This window comes from Pogonomyrmex barbatus, unplaced genomic scaffold (assembly GCF_055798465.1).
Source record: "Pogonomyrmex barbatus isolate J1 unplaced genomic scaffold, ASM5579846v1 scaffold5, whole genome shotgun sequence".
Taxonomy (NCBI): Eukaryota; Metazoa; Arthropoda; class Insecta; order Hymenoptera; family Formicidae; genus Pogonomyrmex; species Pogonomyrmex barbatus.
Window position 1 is genome coordinate 7637120 of NW_028297149.1, and position 24055 is coordinate 7661174.

General features: G+C 29.1%; 1 protein-coding gene and 1 long non-coding RNA gene across 12 annotated transcripts in view; one reads left to right on the forward strand and one right to left on the reverse strand.

Moving 5' to 3' along the window:
* The window catches only part of LOC105427216 (glutamate receptor ionotropic, kainate 2), a 128203-nt gene that overhangs the window by 94341 nt on the left and 9807 nt on the right, over positions 1–24055 (forward strand). For 8 of the 11 annotated variants that reach the window (XR_016140500.1, XM_089082084.1, XM_089082085.1 and 5 more), the window contains 9 exons: positions 7617–7820; positions 8558–8761; positions 11866–11970; positions 12522–12779; positions 13718–13897; positions 14463–14600; positions 21754–21951; positions 22840–23065; positions 23507–23671. Coding sequence is in view for 10 of the 11 variants with exons in the window: in XM_089082084.1 (XP_088938210.1) it covers positions 7617–7820; positions 8558–8761; positions 11866–11970; positions 12522–12779; positions 13718–13897; positions 14463–14600; positions 21754–21951; positions 22840–23065; positions 23507–23671 (1678 nt within the window). In the remaining variant the exon portion in view is untranslated. The remainder of the gene's footprint in view (positions 1–7616; positions 7821–8557; positions 8762–11865; positions 11971–12521; positions 12780–13717; positions 13898–14462; positions 14601–21753; positions 21952–22839; positions 23066–23506; positions 23672–24055) is intronic. The other 3 variants (XM_089082086.1, XM_011638875.2, XM_089082090.1) reach the window with 3 other exon arrangements.
* Positions 1581–5026, reverse strand: LOC148935424 (uncharacterized). Its single transcript, XR_016140501.1, has 3 exons — positions 2952–5026; positions 2715–2866; positions 1581–2602 (listed from the first exon to the last, which is right to left on the reverse strand). It is a non-coding gene; the product is annotated as an uncharacterized LOC148935424 (long non-coding RNA).

Consider the following 24055-nt stretch of genomic DNA (forward strand, 5'->3'; position numbering starts at 1 on the left):
CTTAAAAATTTGATGATAAAAGAAAGCATAGACCTTATGAAAGAGAGAAAGAAAGAGAGGGATTATATTATATCAATATTTATAATATAATTAATTTACATAATGATATTATTTATAACATAATTATTTGATAATTATTAAATAGCACCAAAGTTTCTCTGATTTTAGAATATATTTCTAGTATTAGTAATCTGTAAATAAAACAAAATAAATTCGATTACGAAGTTATCACAATCTGTATATGTACACATATACATATGTATACTTTTGTTGTTATACGTTTTCGAAGATAGACTCGGAATAATCCCAAACACGCTATTCAATTTCAATCCAAAAATGTAAATAACAAATATTTTGTGAGAATCTAATTTTTTTTATCAAAATAGTTCGTATAATTGTAATGCCAGAATTTATATTATCAAAGAGAAAATTTATTTCACGAGATTTTTGTGTTAAGTCAACTGATATCCAAATGCATTGACTATCTGGAGTAATTAAATGAAAACATGCGTTACAAGCTTCAAACGCAGTGTTGTTTTATGCAAGAGAAATATTTGCCCTTCCCAAAATGTACAGAGCAGTAGAATAAGTCATTTAATTTCGTAGTTATTTTTATTAATAATAAATCATATGAGAATGTTAAATATGAAGGAGAGCAATAATTACATCAGAAATCTTAAAAAATAATTATATAATTTAAAAATTATTATTTTTCAAATTATTAAAATTTATCAGTATAACTTAATAATTTTTTCGGTCAAATTTTATTTACAAATTTTACAGACTTATGATTAACAATAAGGCCGAGTTTTTAAAATACTTATAATTCTTGTTCAAGAGTTTTGTTAAGTAATTTTTCTTCTGTCATAGATTGATCGACTGAACGTGACTTAATGTAAATCTAGAATAATTTAAACTCTACCCAGTACTCGAAGAACTTGTTACCTCGTTTTTCCTACCCTCTTTAAGTCTCTTTAAGTTTCTAAAATTCGACGACAATCTTTTTGCTTATAAACAATAAAAATTAATCATAATTTTTCAATCGTAACGCACAGGACACAAGACATTTGCAAAATAAATAAAATAAACGATAATCTCTTTCTAATATAAAAAGCGACACTGACTATGAAAGTATTAGTACACGCGTCGTTTTTACTACTTTACACGTCTTTTACCACGGCTTTGCGGAAGGTTGATTCTAAGATGAAAGAAACTATGAAAAATTACTATCATTTTGACGATCGAGACCCCTTTTCGTCTCCTTGCAGAGATTGGTACTCGCAAAGTAATAACATAAGAGGGACAAACGGAAGGAAAGCAACGTTGACACATGAATAATTGAACAACATATTTAGCAAATAGCTACAAGCCGGAAGCCTCACTTCGGGGGCTTTCTCCTCCTTTAGCTGTGGTCGCACTTTCCATGCACGGCGACCATCCCGAATGCACGACCGTGTCATACGAGAGACACGTACGTAAATTCACGCGTACGTGCTATCCATGGTTTAGATCTGGCATGTAGCATCAAGTTTTATTACCCGAGTGCAACCGATACAGGACTTTCCTTATTAGACGCGACAATGACGAATTAAAAAGTGCTTAAACTTACGGACCTAGATATTTACCCATTAGCCGAGAAAACTTTCTATTTTTTTAAATTTATCTATGAATTAAAAAAAGACAAATATTATCCGTAATAAATCTGGATAGAAATATCTCTTTATATTTTTACAGAAATTGAATATTGATATTTGAAATTCACAAATTGGAACATTGCAAGATTTACAAAATTTTTAATCTTTAGACAAGAATTCTTTTACGTGAAGTGTTTGTCAAGAGAAAATATCGCCTTTTGATCACGAGAAGAAGAGCGATTTAAGGTTATTTTTCGTTCTGCTCAAAATAAATAAGGAGTGTTTACTACAGCTAAATTAAACACTGATTTTCCTTCATATTATTTAATTAAGAAATTACACAAAGAAAACCGACTATACAAAATTGTATCTATAACATAAGTATAATGTTTTCTAATGTTAAAATATAATTACTTTCTTCATGAAGAGTTTTTATAATGTAAAAATACTTTTAATTTAAAATATGTACTTCCTTGTAATTTTTGTATCCCAAAAAAACCATTATATAAACTTCTCATTAAAAAATTTCCGATAAACATAGAATATATAATTAATAATGCTGTTACTTGCCATGTCGAGAAATGGTTTCCAAAGAGATCAATACCTCTTGCACAGCTACCTGTTTATGCAATAATGCGTTTCAGCACGTAAACAGCATTAACTCGAATGCAGGGTATACAGCAAACATGACGTTTTGACGAGATAGTCTCCCAAAAGTATTTTCATTAGCGTTATTGCCGTTATGGCGTTAAATTTTATTAGTAAAATAATTATATACATATACATTAACAATATTGTAAAAATTTTCACGAAGATTTTTAAATGTTTTTTTTTAATCTATCGTTATTGTTATCGTTATCTACCATTATTCTTATTAATCTTTCTCAGAGCTTATAAAAATAATACGACTTCTCGTGAATTATTCTTGTACAATTTCTTCTTGTATGTTTTATAAAGTTTCTTTTTTTCTGCAAAAAAAATTGGAAGCGTGAGAAAGTTCAAATTCTCGAAGTAATCGAAAACGTAAAAATAAAAGAATAAGACGGCACCGATGAATCGTGACAATTTTTCGATACTTACACAATCACAAATTTTTAGCATCGACTATTGAGAAGAAAATATATGTGGTGGTAGATAAATTGTTCCTTGCACCACACGCGGGGCAATCTTTTTATTATTCGCTGCATTCTACTCAAGTCGTGCAACCAGACAATAAAGAAATGTTTGTAATTCTGAATAAAGAAGAAAAAAGAGAGAAAATGAGAGAAAAAGAACTTTGCCGTAAAAATTATGGAAGTTCCCGATAAATCTACTTGCTCTATTCCTTTCACGTAGCATCCACTCGTTCGTAAATATCAATGCTCTCTCGTCTCGCGATACTTTTCGAAACGTCACTGCATCATATCGGCGTATCGGTTATCGACGTTCTTTTCATGTTGAATCCGAAATAAATAGTGTGCCGCCAAGAGATAGTACGTAAGTATACTACGTGGTTGCATTCCGCATATGCATTCAAATCCTGCGTGACGGGAAACTGGCAGCTTCCGACGTGATCATATCCTATTAATAGAATAATCGTGTCGGTCGTTTCTATCGTTCTGTGAATAACTACATAAATAAATGAACAATCTAATAAATTATCAACGCATATGAGTTTCTGGGTAACGTTAGACGGATAAGAGTTAGCTTAAAATTTTAAGCTGGTATTATCATCATAGCATTTAATTTAAACAAGAAATTGTTTGGTAATTTTAATATTGAAAAAGATAATTTAATGTTGATCTAAATAATATTTCATTAAATAATATTTCTTCATATGTCTTCTATTATGTCATATAATATCATGCTTTATTATTTGTAAAATATATTAATATAAATATTTTTATTAATTGTTTTATAATTTTTTTTAAGTTTTACATGTTTACATTTCGAAATCTTCGCAAATCTTAAGTTGTTTAAACGACCCGAGCTGAGCATTGAGAGCTAAAACTTGCTGCAAGATTAATGCACCCCGGCAAGTACAAGCGATTTTTGCGGCTTTGTCTGCCCAGGTACACTTCAGCACTCTAAAGGTATGGAAATGTGTTTCTCTGAGACACGCAAGGAACACAAGCAAAGTAAGCAAATAGGAAATGATCGATTAATTCAAAATATATAAAATGATCAGCCATTATGATATACGCAAAATATATTTACATATTAAGGTTAAAATATATATAATGTATATTAAAAAAAATGCTTTAAAAGAATAAAATATATGTAATTAAACTTGAGGTAAATACATTGCTAACGACAATATTATAACGACAAAAATTATGCTTTAAACAAAAAATTCTGTTTAATTCTCATGTTAAAATGTTATTTCTAAAAAATAATTTTCCGAATATATTATGTCTACATCATGGTAACATCATGATAATGATATGCATATTCCACTTCAAAATTGAAATCACATATATGTTAAGACATAATGTTTAAATTTTTTAATAAATATTATTTAAAATAATTTCAAAATTATAATTCGATTATAAATTAAATATAATTTCTATACAAAAATGAATTTTCTTTTATCTAATATAAAATGCGTATGAAAATATCAATATCAATTATTACAAATTGTAAAGTTCGACCATTTATTTTGAAAATATAAATAATTTATTAATTCAACATTTTCATAATAAATTACAATTGCAATTACAGTTAACAATTGAATTTACTACATGTATATTATCCGTACAAAAACAAGATAGACATCTTCTATTTCAACATGAGCGTACCTCACATAGTATGTATGAAGTATACTTCGACATCAGTTGGATACGTAAACGTACTGGCAACATGATTCTGTTACCGAACGCTAGTAAATGGATTTATGTTCACTATCGACGGGAATATAATTCACCATTATCGCGTGAAAGCGAGTAGGTGAGAAATGCAAGCCAATGTTTCCGAATCATAAATAAGTATTATGTATGACGTAAAAGTAGTTTTGGCGGGTATAAGATAAAGATAGCGATAAAAAATCGTAAATAACTTTAGATAATTCATTATATAAAAATTAATATTGTACGAAAAACTTCTCGTTTATCACATCCCTATATAATATATTTAATCTTTTGAAAAAAAAAAATAAAAATGTTACAATTATTAACAGATTCATACAACTGTATAAACCCAAGTAGCAAGATGACGTCATCTTATTACTTGGGAAATTATTAAATATAAAAAATTATTGTAATACTATATAAATATATATGTGTGTGTGTGTGTGTGTGTGTGTGTGTGTGTGTGTGTGTGTGTGTGTGTGTGTGTGTGTGTGTGTGTGTGTGTGTGTGTGTGTGTGTGTGTGTGTGTGTGTGTGTGTGTGTGTGTGTGTGTGTGTGTGTGTGTGTGTGTGTGTGTGTGTGTGTGTGTGTGTGTGTGTGTGTGTGTGTGTGTGTGTGTGTGTGTGTGTGTGTGTGTGTGTGTGTGTGTGTGTGTGTGTGTGTGTGTGTGTGTGTGTGTGTGTGTGTGTGTGTGTGTGTGTGTGTGTGTGTGTGTGTGTGTGTGTGTGTGTGTGTGTGTGTGTGTGTGTGTGTGTATAAATCTATATATATTATTTAAAATTAAAGAATATTGTTGAATATTAAAAATATTATTTCTCTCGATAGTTCACTAAAGACGTAAACAAGAATATATTAGTAGAAAGTAAGATCTCCTGTTTAATTAAATACATATTCTTTTATAAATTATATTACTTTTAAATCACTTAATGTCTTCCAAAATCAGCTTTTGAAAACGAAACTTCCATCTTTCTTTTTATTAATAAACAATTTTTTTCTTTAAAACGCATTAATCATTTTTTCTCTCTTGTACTAAATATTTTAATTGCTTAGCTTTGAAAAAAAAAACATTTTGACAAAAATGAAATGAAAATAGGAAAAACATATATTCTACAGTGGGCAATCCGGATTTTTCGTATCAATCTTTTATAAACGTTAGTTTTACGTACTTTTTTTTCTTTTTTTTTAGGTATACTCGTACATCGCAACGTGTTTCCGCAGAATATCCTGAGCTGTGTATTCTGTTGTATAAAATGCGTGCGTATGTAATGGTGTTACATGCGTGATGCATCGTCGCACGTAAAGCGTAATTAACGTGCGTATTCGTTGAGCGAGAGTACATTGAGTACCGAAAATACATGCGGTACCGTGCACCGCCGCGCCGGTTACTTCCGGCGCGCTTACTATTTGTTTCGCCAACATCGGCGTATTTTTGATTTTGCGAACCGGCTCGTCGATGTCGAAGCTGACGAGATATCGCGACGGAGATTCATCGATCCATCGTACGATCGCAATACTGCTGATGACAGCACGAAAAAAATCCTAGTTGTTTGAATCACTTCTGAAATTCTCATGCCAGGTTAATGGAAGACGATTTCTTGCGAAATATAATTCGAGTATACATTTCACAGTGTAAGATTGTACAATTACATCGATGACAATTACAAATTACATCGTTTGCACAAAGTGCGAATGAACGAAAAGCGTATGTACTTCTGTGCATTGGCTTTTGTCATTAAACTTTTGCACTAATTATTTATAAATTCATATCGTAAAATTTTAATACAATTTAAATGTATTTTTCAGTGCGATTGAAATTATTTGAATAACATAATACTCTTTTAATAATTACTTTTTATCAGTGTGAATTGTGCTTTCATTATATAATATTTTTAATAATATTTTTGTATATCTGTGTATAAGATCTTTTTCATAAAGATATAAAAGTTATTATATAACAAGTAAATTATTTTTCTTTAAATTGGGTTTTTTCTGTTGCACAGTGAATTGAACAATATGCGAACGAGATATCCATACAAAACTCCAACTGAATTGATTTGAATTCTCAATGAAGATGAGATATTGATCGCTTTATTTCTTTTGCGTAATAAACTCACTCGCATTTTCACATTCCGTACAGCTATCATCCTCGATTAAATTCAGATTACGAGTGAAATAGTACGAGATATATCTAGAAAGTAGAACTACACATATATTAGTCAAATTATAGTACCAAAAGATTTATAAATTTATAAAGCTGCAAATTTGGAAAATTGTGAGGCACATTCGAAACGCTGTTAATTATTTAATTAATAAAACAATGCAAATGTTTACTAAAAAATTGGGAATTTTTAGATAAAGTTTATCTTATTTTATTGGGGATAAAAATCAAGAGTTTAAGAAATGCATTTTTCATAAATAATATTCTATCAACTCCGCAAATGAATGTACACTTAAAAAAAGACGTAAAAATAAACTATGGGCAAACCACCGGTAGACCACAAATGGTAATTAATGCGAAAAATTTTGCCGGCTATATGCATTCGGAAATGTAGGCCATCAGCAATGAATCGTGTATACGTGTGTGCGTATTCGTGAGCTACTGGACACGGAGGAAAAATAAATTTAACGAGAATCAGACACGCGCATGATTTAACGAACGGTGAATCCGGCTGCATTCGTTATTAAACAGTTATCAGTATAATGTTGCGTATAAAGTTTTATTATTTTTCGATCTTCGTGTTTTATTTAGCGTCCGTTCGAACAGCATATCCAGTCTCGTAATGTTTCGAATATTAGTTACAACTTCGAGATATTATTATCTCTTCACGAGAGACCACTATTTACATTATTTTACATAAAAATATAATTTTTTATCCGACATTCTACCTATATTTAAATAGTAGAGATATAAAGCTTCGAAGAATTATATGGCTAAACCGCATGCATTTTCATGAAAGCGAAAAGTTTATTATACTACCTCCCTATTCTGTTAAATTTTACTCAGCGATTAAGAATAAATAAGAAAATTTATATAAAGTAAAAGATATGTCTCCATTTATCTATTATCTATTATTTATCTGTTATCACGTTATATGAAAAACTAATGGACAAATCTAATTAACTTGGATTTAGATTTATACGAATGTTTCTGTTGCAGGCAGGCTTACACGGACTAACCGGCCATATTGAATTCAATGAAGGGAAGAGAAACAATTTCAAGCTAGATCTCTTAAAACTGAAAAAAGAGGAGCTCGTTAAAGTCGGTGAATGGAAATCCGGATCTGGTATTAACATCACGGATCTAGGCGCCTTTTACGAGACCACGATGACCAACATTACGCTGGTGGTGATGACGAGAGAGGTAATGATATCTTGTACCCAATTTAGTCACATTTGCAAGCCTCGTAGCGCTAGAATTAATTATTAAGTATGATACTACGTGAGTATGAATCACATGATGTGATATGAAAGCTATTCTAAATATAGTCGGATAAATTTGTTATATTATTTTACATAGAGATAAAATGATGTTCATATTTAATCAAAATAATAATTTCAAAATGTATTCAAAGAGTATTCTTAGCTCTCTGTAAATTGTAATAGTGTATTAAATTGTTTCAAAATTTTTTGATATTTTTATATTAAATATCGCTTCTAAAAATAATTATGTGTGTTAACAAATATTAAGGATCGTCTATACATGTTAAACGCATAACAGATTTATAATTTATAATTGAATATTATTTTTAAAAATAAAAGATTTAAGAGCAATTTAAAGAATTGTAAACAAAGAAAATAGCAAAAAAATCGCGGATTGTTGTATCAAAGAAAAATTTTAGTTTATCAAAGAAACATTTTATGAACGTTATTGTGTATTCCCAGAAAAATGAAAAATTCATGGTAGTGTTCGGGAAAAGGAAATGTTTGAGGGACAAGCGATCAAAGCTATATATTCGCATTGAACGGCGATTTCTTTCCTACCCTTTGATATATCTTTCTCGCACGGAAATAAGAATTTTTAAGGGTTTGCTTCTATCCTACCCTATCACAATGAGCACGAATCTCTAGGATCTATCAATGAGATCCAATCTTCCACAGGAAAGACCCTATGTCATGGTGAAAGAAGACAAGAATTTGACTGGTAACGCGAGATTTGAGGGCTTCTGCATCGATTTGCTCAAGTGGATTGCTGGTCAGGTTGGTTTCCAATACGCAATCAAATTGGTGCCTGATCACATGTACGGAGTGTACGATCCTGAGACGAAAGAATGGAATGGAATCGTGCGCGAACTCATGGACAAGGTAAGATACAATATGTGATATCTTGTTTTCTATTCTCGCAACGTTTTGCATGATAAATAAACAATAAACCAATCAATAAAACGGACATAATTTAATAATTAATATGTACCTGGTTTTTTATTCAATAATGTTGTATGAAATAGGAGAAAAATTTGATAAATAATGTCATGAAAAATTAAATTAATTAAATATTTGTATCTTTAATGTACATTAATCTAAATTTAACATAATAATTTATATAAATTTTTTATTTTTTTAATTTTTATATACAATAAATAATTATATAGTTATTTCACCTTTAAAATTCTATAAAATATTTAACAAAATACAAATCAATAATTATGTTAGTGATAGTATAAAAACAATAGCAAATATTAATATTATATTCTTTGTCAAAATTAATTTAAACCGCATTGAGTTAATATTGTTGTTGAAATTGTGGAAGCATGAAATTGATATTTATTAGGAAAAATATGGAGATAGGTGAACGAGAACGAGAATGCAACCCAAGAGGCCGATTTTACATGCAAAGCAAAGTAAATTTCCGCGAGCGTGTCGCAATAAATCCATCCTGCGAGGAATTTCATTACGCCTGTAGTCGGATACAAGAATCACCTGGATTAACTATTTTTCTCACAGTCAAACGACGGTACTCAATATTTCGATTCATAGATTAGCTCGCAGATGTTGCTTCCTGTCATTTGAATTGTAAAATTCTGCAGTTATTAAAATCGAAATTTGATGTATGTGCATTCGAGCGTCTTTCAAATTTAATTTGTGTTGTCGATCCATTATTGTCTGCATGATCGAGTAGATGTACATGCAATAACCGCAACAGATTGGAACCTCGGTTAATTATTGCAATATCACAATCAATAAATTAGAACAATATTTATAATCAAATTAATAAACATATACTGACATTTTACAGTGCATTTATACCATATAATAGTTGTATATGCTATGATTTTAATTAGTTAAAAAAATTAAAATTAATAAAGATATTTTACATTTATTATATAATCAAACTTTATTCGAAGTTTTGTCCTCTTGAACAGTGAGATGGAAACGCCAGTGATGCAAGTTTGCAACTAAATTTCCAATATAAAACATATTGATATTTACTCTTACAAAATATTATTTAATTTCATATTACAATTAAATAAACATATATGTGATGAAAATTTGATATTAATATATGTGTTTCAGAAAATATAGCTTATAAACCAAAATTTGCCGAACATTTATCTTTTGATTATTGATTATTGATTATTTGATTATTATGCTTATAGAAAAACAGAATCACTAAATATTATTTTAACATTTCTGCTGTTTGAATTTTTTATTTTTTATTTTATCTTTTTTATTTATAACAAAAATGTTTATTAACAATTAAAAAAATTTAGAAAAATTCTCTCACTTCTTTTCCAATGTCAATAACATATTTTCAAACTTTAATATAATTCTGACTTTTTCACGTTATTCAGAAGAAAATATAACCAGAGAAGGTAAATGTTGTCTTTCCGTTACCGGAAGGAAATAGTTCTCCCCACATTCGCACTGTTTCTTCGTGATCGCATCTATGCAGGTTTTAACAGGAAGGAAAAATATATGCACATATACATATCTTCAACGAAAAACAGAAAACATTATCGATAAACGGTTAATGCATCGGAAAAAAGAAATCTCTAAAAAGATCTTTATTGTATTTCAAATTTCATCACCGAAAGATAAAAATGTAGAAGCGTTATAAACGAATAAAACGATAAATATACGTATATAAAAGAAAAATAATTATTCATCAAGAAGTCGCATTTATAATTACTGTGTAAAAATATTATTGGCACAAAAACATATTTGAATGGAGCTCTGTAGTTTTAAAAATACTGATAATTTTTTGATGAGTTTTAAATATTTAAATATACACGCACAATGTAATATTATATTATATTTAAAGAAAATCCATTAATGGCCAGTTGAAAAATTAATATTTGCAATAATATTTCAGTCATAAAATATAATATAAAAATGGATATAGTTAACAAATATTTAATTAAAGTATATCGTTTTTATACAATATACGCGAGATTATATGATACATATCGTATGTGTAATTGTTGTACATACGCAATTTGTTGTATTTATGTTAAGCATCTAATATACGCACTCGTGCGAGATAATGTTTTGCTTTCGTTTGATAATTCAAATGTTTGAATACAGAACTGATAATATCGGTATATACATCATATTACATATTTATTAACAGTTTAAATGTAAATATCCAATTTTATTAATGTCTAAATTACTTAATTTTTTATTAAATATATTCATATATGATAGTAGTATTTTGTTACATAAAATCGCATACAATAATAAAAATATATTTTAATATGTCAAATATTTTTGTTAAAACAACTAGAAGCTTATTATTTATATTACGATTTATATTACGATACGGTATCGCACAATTAACGAGGAAAGAGAGAATAATTTAATATAACATCAAATTTTTCCAAAAAATTAACATCAATGAAAAGTATATGTCGCAAAAGTATCAAAAAAAAAGAATACCTCGCAAAATTCGCGGCTCGTCTTCCCAGCTTTCTGAATACCGAAGATCAGCAGTTTATAAAACATGCAAAGCAATCTGCCTCTTGTGAAAAGAGACGACGCCTTAACCTGGAAACCTACGAAAGCGTAGGCGGATATTCTAAAACGGAAGATGACGCGAATGGTGCTTCATAGCTTGCGACGCTCGCACATTCATAAAGAATGCACCCGCTATTTCATTCAAGGTAAACATGGAACGAAGATTTATCAGTAATTTAAAATGCTCTCGTTCGTGATGCACTGACATATTAGAAAATACTTGGTGAAGGCATTTTACGAGGCCTTAATTATTTTTATTGTCTGTTCAAAGGAAAATATCCTACAAAACGAATTCAAATTCTCTTTTTAATGAAAGCAATATTTTCTTATACAATATTAATTTCTATTACTTCCAGTGATATTATAAACTCTGTCTTTGTTTTTGTACTTAAATTTCAACTTTACCAAGAAAAATTAAATTTCCTTAATTCTCTTGGATACTGTAATTCTTTCAGAGGGCGGATCTAGCGGTTGCTTCCATGACGATTAATTATGCCAGAGAAAGCGTAATAGATTTCACAAAGCCGTTTATGAATCTCGGAATTGGAATCTTATTTAAGGTGAGTTAACACCGTGTATTAGCTGTTATTTTTCAAATATATGTATATGTGCATGTAACATGATCATAATCATCATTACTATTCTATCAATACATAAATAATACATATGTTTACCCTTTCTAATGTTTAATTTTTGATTATACTGTATTTCAGTTTATGTATTACATTAGCATATATTAATAAAAGTAATTTTCATGTAACCACCATTATAGCCTACTGAATAATGAGGAACGTAAATAGGTACTTTAATTATTGTGCGTTTGTCAAAATATGCAAAATAAGTTTGTATATTATAATTAAGCGTGAGTCCAGTTAAGCGTGCAAAAGAAATTAATTTACAGCAAATAATCTACATCGCGTATTCTCGCAAATTCTCTTTTTTCAACGAATATTCTCAAAAAGATCCTTTGAATGCCCAGGATCGTCGTGAAAGTTAACTCGTGTCGGCTCGCAGCGTCGCGCCGTGCCGCGTCGCGTCGCGTCGCGTCGCGTCGCGTCGCACCACGAAACGGGATCCGTTTTAATTAAAATCGTAGCGTGACGTAATTTAGGTGCCGTCCAGTCAGCCGACACGGCTTTTCTCCTTCATGAACCCACTGGCGGTCGAGATCTGGCTCTACGTGCTCGCCGCCTACATGCTCGTGAGCTTCACTCTCTTCGTGATGGCGCGCTTCAGCCCATACGAGTGGAACAATCCGCATCCGTGTCTGGCTGAGAGCGACGTGGTCGAGAACCAGTTTACCGTCAGCAACAGTTTCTGGTTCATCACCGGCACCTTCCTCAGACAAGGCAGCGGGCTCAACCCTAAGGTATACTCAACGAGGTGCTCCACCATTGGACTACTTCTATCGTGCGTTTCCTCACCGATCGCACTGTTCGCCGCTCGGGATATCCCTTTATCCGATGTGCTCGCCCGTTTCTCTCACCGTTCGCCGTTCCCGAACGTTACTCGGAACAGAATGCACATAAATCCATCATCTCGTTGAAGTACAAACAGAGTAGATGCATGTTTGCAGGGCACACGTCAATTCGTTTATATCTGTTTATGCGGATCGTATATTTGCAATATTACAGAGACGCTCTCCAAAACTGCGAGCAAAACGATTGGGCAAATCTTGAAGCGGTATTGTTACAGTAATATCTTGAAATCTTTTATAAAGGATGACGCGTTTTCTATTTTATTTTCAGATTAAAGAAAATCATGATTATTATTTTAATATAATTATTTTAATATAACAGCATTATTTTAATATAACTGCATTATTCGAAAAGAGATCTTCCTTCAGTAAACAGATTACAAACATTAAACTTATAAATTAAATTAGTTGGAATATATTACTGCTTTTTTATCGCAGCAATGGATTGTGCGTCTTAAAATCCAATCTCGATTACCTCTCACGGTGTTAGCAATCTCTCGTTAAAAAATAAAGCAGCACGTACAACGATTGCACTTAGAGCGCACCGCCATTGTGTTCCGCCCGACGCGCCGGAGAATAATACGCTCTTGTAATTCCATCGAAATAAAGAATCGTCTTTCAAGCCATTTGAGAGACTGGGATGTGTAAGAAAACGGCACGAAAGTTATAAGCAACTCGCGCTTTTGAATTATTTTTCAGCAAGATGCGGCGATTGGACATGAACATTGTGTTTCACGATACATCGTAATCTCGTCTTCAACATCGAATCAGGTCAATCAAATTAGATTTCTCGCAGATTAGTAATATCAAAACAAACGTCATTGCTTCAGGTGACCAAACGCACGCCACCGCGGCTCTTCTCGTTCATGACTCCCCTCGCCGTGGAGATCTGGTTGTCCTTGCTAGGCGCTTACATGATGGTTTCCTTAACGATTTGGATAGTGGCAAGATTCTCACCCCATGAATGGGTGGAACCGTCCCCCTGCCCAAGCTGCAAATGTCCCTTGCAGGTAGGCTCACGTCGAGTGGTGCAAAAAGCGATCGATCGAATACATCATAATTATAAAGCACATTATATATTTCTTTAAATGTAATGACTATATAAATTCTTAACTCACTGAAAAATAATAAAATATAGCTAACAATGTTCAGTAAGTGATTTTAAAGTTGAATTAATTGCTTCAAATATTCTATATTTTATGGTTTTATTATATGAGCTTTAATAGCCCCGCAATTTCATATTATAAATATTGAACAAATAGGTAACGATAAATTAACATGCAATAACGCGTTTTAATATAGCACTCCATTAATGACATACAAAAGTAAATACATTTTATGTAACAGAAAAGTTTTATTTTCCAGATAAATACCTATGTATCTATGTAAAGTATAAAATTATCAGAATTATTTTACATCTGCATTTTCTATCTTTTATAACATGATCAAATGTCTGTATATAATAATACAAAATAATATATAAAATTAATATGACGTTAACTATAAGTTAAGTAGAACTAGTGTAATTAATTTTAAAATTGCACCACTCGGCGAGGGTTGTCACACTGTTATCAGGGTAGTCACGTGAGCGCCTTGGATCCGGACAGCGACGACATTCCTCTACTGAGAACTGTCAACGAGTTCAGCCTGGCCAACAGTTTTTGGTTTACGGTCGGCACACTTATGCAACAAGGCAGCGACCTCAACCCTAAGGTAATCGTGCCACCACGAAGAGTCAAAAGCGTCTCCAAAGATTACTTCTTTCTTTCATTAACGAAACATGCATGCAATTGCAAACTTCTAAAGTTTTTTGTCAGATTTTCAAAAATTTACGTTAAGAGAATATTCATTGTCGATGACTCTAACTTCTAATTTTCTAATTAATAATAACATCCGCGTGATTTAAATGCAAATATAAATTTGAGGTTTATCTGAATTTTTTATGATAATAAAACATTCGTAGTTTTAACAATATATTAACAGGGCCAAAGGTAATAAATTAATTTACCTTAAATAATAAATTAATATAAATGTAATTAATTAATCACTTCAAATTTTAAAACCTAAAATAAAATAAACTATTTTTTAACATATCATATATAATAAAATATCAATGCAAATGATTTTATTACAATTCATAAAATTTTATTTTTATAAAAATATAGAAATATTTATTTGACATTAAACGACTAATATTTGTTATAAATATTTAATGGAATAATAGTTATAAAAATTATTATATAAGAAATATATATTTTACATAGTAAAATCGTATACTTTTTTATAAAAAATTGATATATTTAACTATATATGTAATTTAATAATTTAGTAATTATCTAAAGAAAGTAAATAATTCATCATTCATACAATTTCTAGTAGAATTATTTTTCTTTTTCTTAGATTAATTTCCGAAAACATTAATAGACCAAAATGAGATTTAGTCTCAAAACAATTATGATATTATGAGCAAACTCTCTTTTCGCGCTATCAGTTTATTTTTCTTTCTACATTTACGTCTATATTTACGCCGCGCAAGTCTATTCTTCCATAAAGCGGTTTTCTTTCCTTTTAATAATCACCATATAAAAGCTTGAAAATTACTTGCTGTATTCAATTACAAACGAAGCATATCTCAAAATATGAGAGAGAATTTTAGATTTGAGAATATATTTCGCAAAAAATAAAGAATATAACGATCGATAAAATTAGAAATAATTTATCTTGCTTTTTGTTAAATAATCCAATTTAAACATATATTTTTTACTTTCTTATAAACATCGTTGTCTTTCTATACCGATTTTTTTCCAAATTACTATTCAAATTTTCGATTCCAAATATATTCCACAATATATTTTATAAATTTAGAGTTATGTAAAAGAGAGAATATATATTAACAATTATAAATTATTATTTTTATGGAAACAAGCTTTTCAGAAAAGCAACGCGAATTTATATCAGTTCCATAAACGCATTGCTATGTTTTTACTAGTTGCAAGTAAAATCTCATTTAAATGTGCAATTTTTAAATGATTTTGCTTGCATGAAACGCGAAATTCAACGCGTATTCCAAGACGAAGAACAAATATATGTCACATGCACAAAAGCACCATGAGTACACCGTAATAGCCATGCGAAGATGGATAAGTAATATCGAATAAAACTAAAAGAGATTTTGAATATATAAAATGCAAAACACATACAACAATCCTAATGAATTCATACTTATTAAATAAAAGTGATCAATAATAATTTTAATAAAAGAAGGAATAATTATATAATTATATTATATTCTATATAATTATATAATATTATATTCTATAATAAATGAATGTGTATAATAAATGAATGAATGAATGTACAAATTATAAGAAAAAACAAAATCCCTAATATATATATATATATATATATATATATATATGATTCTGTCAGCTAAAATACATATATACACATATGGAATCTATATGAGAAATATTTAATGAAATTGTCATAGATCCTTAATAAAAAAAATTTATTTAAAAATTTACTGATCGATGTGCAATAGCGGAATCAAGTTACTACGATCTATAACATATAAGTCATAAATCGAAAGTATAACAGCATTCAAAATAATCAATGTTTCAAAAAATAATTATTATACGTATCAAATTCTACGTATCAAATTCATTATTCGTCTTACAAATAAATTTTTATAAAAATATATAATTTTTACTAAAAAAAGAGCATCTAATAATTAACTTGTAGAAAATTTTATAAATAAAATATTTTTCTTTGTTATTAAATAAATTATTTAGATCAATGATTTGAATAAATTAAGACGAATAATTTATTTTGATTAAATTATTTACCATATTATTTATTTAAAGTTGTTTTGTCGACAATTGATTTCCTAGGCTTCTTCACTCATTTAACTATTGATTTAACAACAATATTGTGGCGACACAACACTCATGAGAATAGACAATTATGATTGCACACAAACCTATCAAAATAAAATTATCGCGTAATACGTTGCACTTTTATACTTTTGAAAATTACATACTTTATAATACTTTTGAAAATTAAAGTAGAATGTCTTTTTACATAAACGAACTTTGCATTCTGAGTAAAGAAATCAGAAAAATACAGTAACTCTAAATACGAATTAAGCCTCGTGTAGAATTTTATTTGTATAGCATCCCGAAATAAAACGCAACAAACCGCGACAAACGCGTTTACGGATGAGATACGTTAACTTCTCCGTCAGATTTTCATACCCACGAAATACTCAGTTCTCCTATTTACATTCTCTTACATCAAGATATATCCGAAAAGATGAACAAATAATCTAAAATATTAATTGAAATATAAATTAAATATTGCAATGCAAACTTGGCTAAAGAAATAATTATTACGTATAACTATAATAAAATAATTTCTTTTTTTTTTGTTTTCATTTTCTGTCTCGAAGAAATAAATCGCGCAGAAATATCTAATATTTATACATAAAAAATTATCAGTAATAATAACAATATTAATTAAATTTAAAAAGTTAATAACAAAATGACCAACAAAATGATCAATAAGTGTATCAATGTGTATAAAAATAAATATAGAGCTGAGCAATTAATAAAATAACAAATAAATAAATTCTACATGATATTATTACACAATCAACTTGATATATCACTTATATATATATATTTCAAAAATTATTATAATCTCGACATTTTTTTGATCTCTCATTAATTTCAGACTTTGTTAGTAAAATATTATAGTATAATGAAAGAATATCTTTTATAAAAAATATATTATCTGTTATTTTCACAATTCCGCTTGAAAAATTATTATTCTTTCAACGTATGATTTCTTATATATTATGGATACTGCATATAATACAATGAGAGTGGGATGAAGAACGTCAGTGGTGCAGAATAGTGCGCAATTGGCTTTCAGTTGTCGAATAATACGTGCAATATTGTATAGAATTCCGTCAATCGCGAGAAAAGTATCCACGAAATATGAACTGGGATGGCAGTATTGCTATCGTGGACAATAGAAGCATTCGGGATGAAAAGAACGGTGTCATTATTCGCGCCATACCTTTCTTCTCTGTACTGTACTTACAAAGATTAAAAAAAGAAATGGAGCTTGCACATGTAAAGCTCTTTTTTTCAAAGCCTTATTTAATTTTATCTGGAACATAATCTTCAGTTGCCATTATAAGAATATGTTTGAAAATTTATTAAATTTGCTTCTTAAATTATATAATAATTCATATACAAAATTATTTGTTAATTTTGAAGGTAATAAATTGATAAGCATGAACTTTAATTGGATTTTAATCTTACTTGAATCAATAAATATAATATTAACTTATTCATTAATTTCACTGTTTAGTTTTTGTCATTAAGAACAAAGTTTAAAACTTAAATCAGGTCAAAAATTATTATAACCTATAATAATAAGAATTAAAAAGTTAATTAAATAAACGCATATCAGCCCTGCATGCACATATGTATAAGTCAAAATATTTCTCGATTTCTTGTGATCATCTTATTATAGCAATGTTTTAGTTTAAATAACTATTTAAAATGTCAAACTCATTTTGCTACAATTTTTAAATTATTTTTTGCTTCACAATTTATATTGCTGTTTAATATATTATTTTGTATATACATTTGTATATACATTATTGACATAATTTTTCTTTGTATCTTTAATATATTAATTATAAATATTAACATAATATTTTATAAAAATCATCGATCAAATCTCTTGAGAGTTTTGTGTTTTTAGCTACGAAGAATTAAAGAGCGATGAACTTTGTATGCAAGAAACGTGATATAAAAGTAGCTTCCGAGATAAATTTTCGATAGTAAATTCACCGTTCGATTTTTCACTTTTATGCGAACGACTGCTGCGGGTATTCTTCCTACAACATCGGACAGTGTTTTCTGAACTTCTTGTTTCATATTTCATGTCACATAAAAGCAAGAAAGTGTTGCTAAAAAGCAAAGCTAGTAAAAAGAATTTTATATCGTTTATAATTTTTGTTTATCTATTGTCATATAACATAATATTTAACATTTAGATTAGTAAATTGCAAATAAAATATATTTATATTTCCTTGCGGACAGATTGCGATTTATATCTTAAAAATTATGAAAACATTTATATTTCTATTCTATAATAAACTATTACAATTATTATTTATAGTATATATTCTATAAAAAATATTGATAGATATTGCATTATTGCATATTTACTGTACTAAATATTAACTACTATTTATAGTAAAGATATCGAAAATATAGAAGCATAGAGAGAGAGAGAGAGAGAGAGAGAGAGAGAGAGAGAGAGAGAGAGAGAGAGAGAGAGATGCTTACATAGTCATCTGTTGTAGAGCATGGAAATTCGTGAGGTTCACGGTGAAATCCGAAACGCGTTGTTTTCCTGACAATGCCAACAAGGAGGAGAATGGAGGTTTTGTTTAGACTAAACAACGATGCACGTGAAAACAATTGCATGTTCTCAACGCATTTCGCTTGGGAATGTTCGTCGTGAGCCTCACGAATTTCTGCGTCTTCGTCATCCATTTTTATTATCACACTAGCAAAAGTAATTACTAGTGCTAGTTAAATATATATCATTATATTACAGTTAATATACCTGTTGCAGTATCATTCAATATAATTAATATACCTGTTGCAGTATCATTCAATGCAAATTTAAAATTTATTTAAAATTTAAAATCTAATATTCTATTTAAAATTTAGAAATAATAAAAAATGCATGTATTAAGATGTAAAAGTGAATAATTAATTTTTTTAAATTACTTATTCATATATCTAATAATTCCAATTATTTTAAATAAAATCATTAATTATTCGATTTGAACATAAATTCTATTTTTAAACTAACTATTTTGATTGGAAGAGAGATTAGGACTTAATAAATACAAAACGTTTACATAAATAGAAGAATGTACTTATTTAAATAATATTAATTTTGATATAAATAATAACTCCTAAATTATTGCAAAATTCATTCATCCATTACATCATTAGGTTACAAGTCATAATATAAAATAAATTTATTTGAAATTTCAAATTGCGAGATTATATGTATCTTTTCAATAACATAATGTTTTTTGATTATGTGCAACAATTGGTTTTATATTATATTACTATTTTAAGCGAAAAATGAATAAAATAATCATTTTTTAAATAGAAATATGGATATAAAATCCCAGATTCAAACGAAATAAAACGAACCTGAACAAATACAAATGAACAACTTATTTCAATAAATGCAGACAATGTCACGACTGCTGAATTATTCATATTTGTTTAAACACATTTTTTACTTGATTTGAATTCGACTTAAAATAATGTTAAATGCAGCTTTGATCTACTTTTAATCAAATTTTCTACATTAATTTCTCATTGTATAATTGTATATTATGTGCTTATTAGCAAATATTTAACTAAATCTTAGATTACACGCTTATCACACTTGTGATATTTATTAGACAAACATTTTAAGAGAAAATCGAAACTTCATATATGAAACAGTTGGAGAATAGAATCTCATGTGTGTAAATATCTACATGGTACATCATGTGATGCCAATTGACTCTGGTGGCACGTATGTACATGCGGGGTTGTCGTTGCGACTGTCTCGAGTGTCGACAAATTATGTTTATGTCAGCCAGATGCGCTTGGTTATCAAGAATCGCGGTTGAGCATTCAGAGCGTGAGAGAATGTAATATTGCAAATGATACACTTTATCTATTAAATTTCTCCGTGAACAAACACAGTTACATGCGCGTAACATTATTCACGTATGTAAAAATTTGTCGATGTACATAAATAATTTGCTCAAGCGGATTGCTCTCAAAAGAGCTATTTCACAAACGTGTGAAGGCTGTTCGCGAAATACGGATATTATATTCGACATATAAATTAAATATATTCATTACACATTCTAAATACGCGGATTATACTGGGCAAACTCTTTCGCGAGATATTATCGTATGGCGGAATTAAAACCGTTAGCTCAATTCCTGAGCGAGAGGCGCTGCGTAATGGAAATGAGAGAATCATTCATGGGTTGTCCTACATTCGACGATCGTTTCTGCGATCATCGGTCTCACCATTAATGGACCGAAATATCCCGGCGAATCGTAAACGAGATCCCGTATTGCATTCTTCAACTGCTGTGAGGAATTTTCCGTCAGGATCGCAGTTTAAATCGATCTCGTCACCTCTGATGCGTCCTGATGCGTTTTCGATCGATCTTCGGATTTCCTTATTTTTTCGCAACAAAAGCGAGAAGTGCTGATGTATCGAAATCTCTATAGAACTCCTATCAAAATTTTAAACGAATATTTCCCTCATATATATATAATAATTTAATTTCGATGCTACACTAACTTAATTAACTTGGGTTAAACGATTTTCGATGATTAAATTGTTTGATAAAAATCACATGATAATAATATCATTTGTTCGAAAATGCACAGAAACGCACATTTATATCGTTACAAAAAGGTTACGTAAAATAATTATCAAAATTAATTGGTATATTCATTCGCAAGCAAATATGTCGGATTAGCAAGAATTTATGTTTATATCTCTTAAACGAACTCTTCAATCGTTAATGGATTAATATTTTCGTTAATGCAATCATTTTAAAGGATAAAATGTTAATATATACGGATAAAATTAATAATACTTACACAAAGCAGTATTTAATTTGTTGTTAATTGACTGTCAGATAATCTGATATCCAAAATAGAATGTCCATGGAGTTGCTAAATAAGAAATACAATATCATTTTATTGAAATTATTCGAGATGAATATGGAATGACTCCTCGTTATCAGGCAACTAGTACGAGAATAGTAGGCGGCATTTGGTGGTTCTTCACGTTAATCATCATCTCCTCTTACACCGCGAATCTGGCTGCTTTTCTGACGGTGGAAAGGATGATAACGCCAATCGAAAACGTCGCCGATCTCGCGGAACAAACTGAGATATCTTACGGCACTTTAGAGGGTGGAAGTACGAAAACATTCTTCAGAGTGAGTGCAGAAGATCATACAAAAAAATTATTCTTACACTTTATTATTATTCACATATAAATTATTCATATATATGTGAATTATATAACATAATAGAATATTTTAATGTATAATAATATTATTATGTATTTAAATATTAAAAGTTGTTTATCGTATGTTATCGTATAATATGTTTCCTGTCGTACGTATATCACGATTCTCGTGTATTTTGTTTATAATACAATGCATTAAAAAATGCATAATTTATATATAAAACTTAAAAATTTCAATTCACAAATTTGATATGGAAAATATAATAAATTAAATAGAAAATATCATAAACAATACAATAATATTCTTTAATTGGCAGAAAATTTTGGTACAATAAAATTTTATATAACAACATGTAGATTTATGCTGAGATAAAAAAAAAATATATATATATTTTTATATATATATATATATATATATATATAATAAATATCATCCTAACAGTTGATCAGTTTGTGATGTATTTTAAAAATATATTAAAAATATTACTACACCGTAATAATTTACCAGAAAGCTATATCAATTAAATAAAAATATTATCTTTATTCCTATTCTCTCTGCAATGTTTTTTTCTATGTATAAGAAAATTAATTAGCAAAATAATGAGCAAAATTTCTGAATTTAACATTAATATTGACAACGTTAAAGCGCAGTCACATGTCCAAAAGCATTTAATATTTATTAAAGAGTGAATGATTTTTTTTCATTCTTTCAATGTCGAAATTAAAATCATTTTTTTTCAATATATTTTCAAAAATAATTTTCAATTAAACCTTTTTCAAAAACTATAGTAGAATATAAAATTATATACAAAATGCTCGAGAATCAAATAGTTTGTATTAAATAATTTAATCATAGGACTCGAAAATTGGGATTTATCAGAAAATGTGGAGGTTTATGGAATCAAAGACTCCATCCGTGTTTGTTCAAACCTATGAAGAAGGAATTAAAAAAGTCCTAGATGGCGATTATGCATTTTTAATGGAATCAACCATGCTCGATTATGCAGTTCAACGTGATTGCAATCTGACACAAATAGGAGGCCTGCTGGATAGCAAAGGATATGGAATTGCTACTCCAAAAGGTAAATATAAATAAAAACAACATTAAACGCTTGATACAATAGTAAAAATAAATAGTAAAAGCTTGATTTGAGATATAATTTATAATATTTAATATTTAATATTAAAAATTAAAAAGTTTTTGGAACAAGTAGCCGATTAAATCTCTGTTAAATAAAAATCGAAATTTATTAACCAGTAAAGATTATATAATCCAAAAACGCGCTATCTTTATTCATAAAGTAGCTAAATAATTATACCGGAAGGATCATTTCTCTCGCGGAAGATAAAAATGTGAAGATATTTCGTTAGATTAAACTACGTGTTTAAACCACATATATTATTTAACAATGTATTAGACATGTGTTCAGTATAAACGCAATGGCAAAGTTACGTACGGGATTACGCTGCTGAGATAGAATTGCGAACTCTTGGCCAGCCTAACGAAGGCTTTTTATATGCAGGTTCGCCCTGGAGGGATAAAATATCTCTAGTTATCCTAGAGCTGCAAGAAAAAGGTGTAATACAGATCCTCTATGATAAATGGTGGAAGAATACAGGCGATGTATGCAACAGAGACGATAAGAATAAGGAGAGCAAAGCTAATGCTCTTGGAGTTGAAAATATTGGTATGTTTAATCAATTATATTTTTATTGGTTAAAACTATCAATAGAAACAGAAAAAAAATTATTAATTAATGAGAATAAGAGAATTGTTTTATCTTTAAAATTATATATGACAACATCATGCTATATAAATTAAATTAAAGCAAAATATTTATTTCTATCGTTAGACTGTAAGATATAATATGAAGGATTTCGGATTAATTAATTTTCATTAAATTGAATGCTGAAAATGAACGCTTTGATCAACCTTTCCACAATGTTTAATTACTGCTTAATTAATTAAGTTTATCAACTTTTCCGATATGCGCATGATTGTATTCAATGTACAATAGCAAAGTGAGTTTGTGAAACTGTATTTCAATCATAGCAACTGTATTTCAATCATT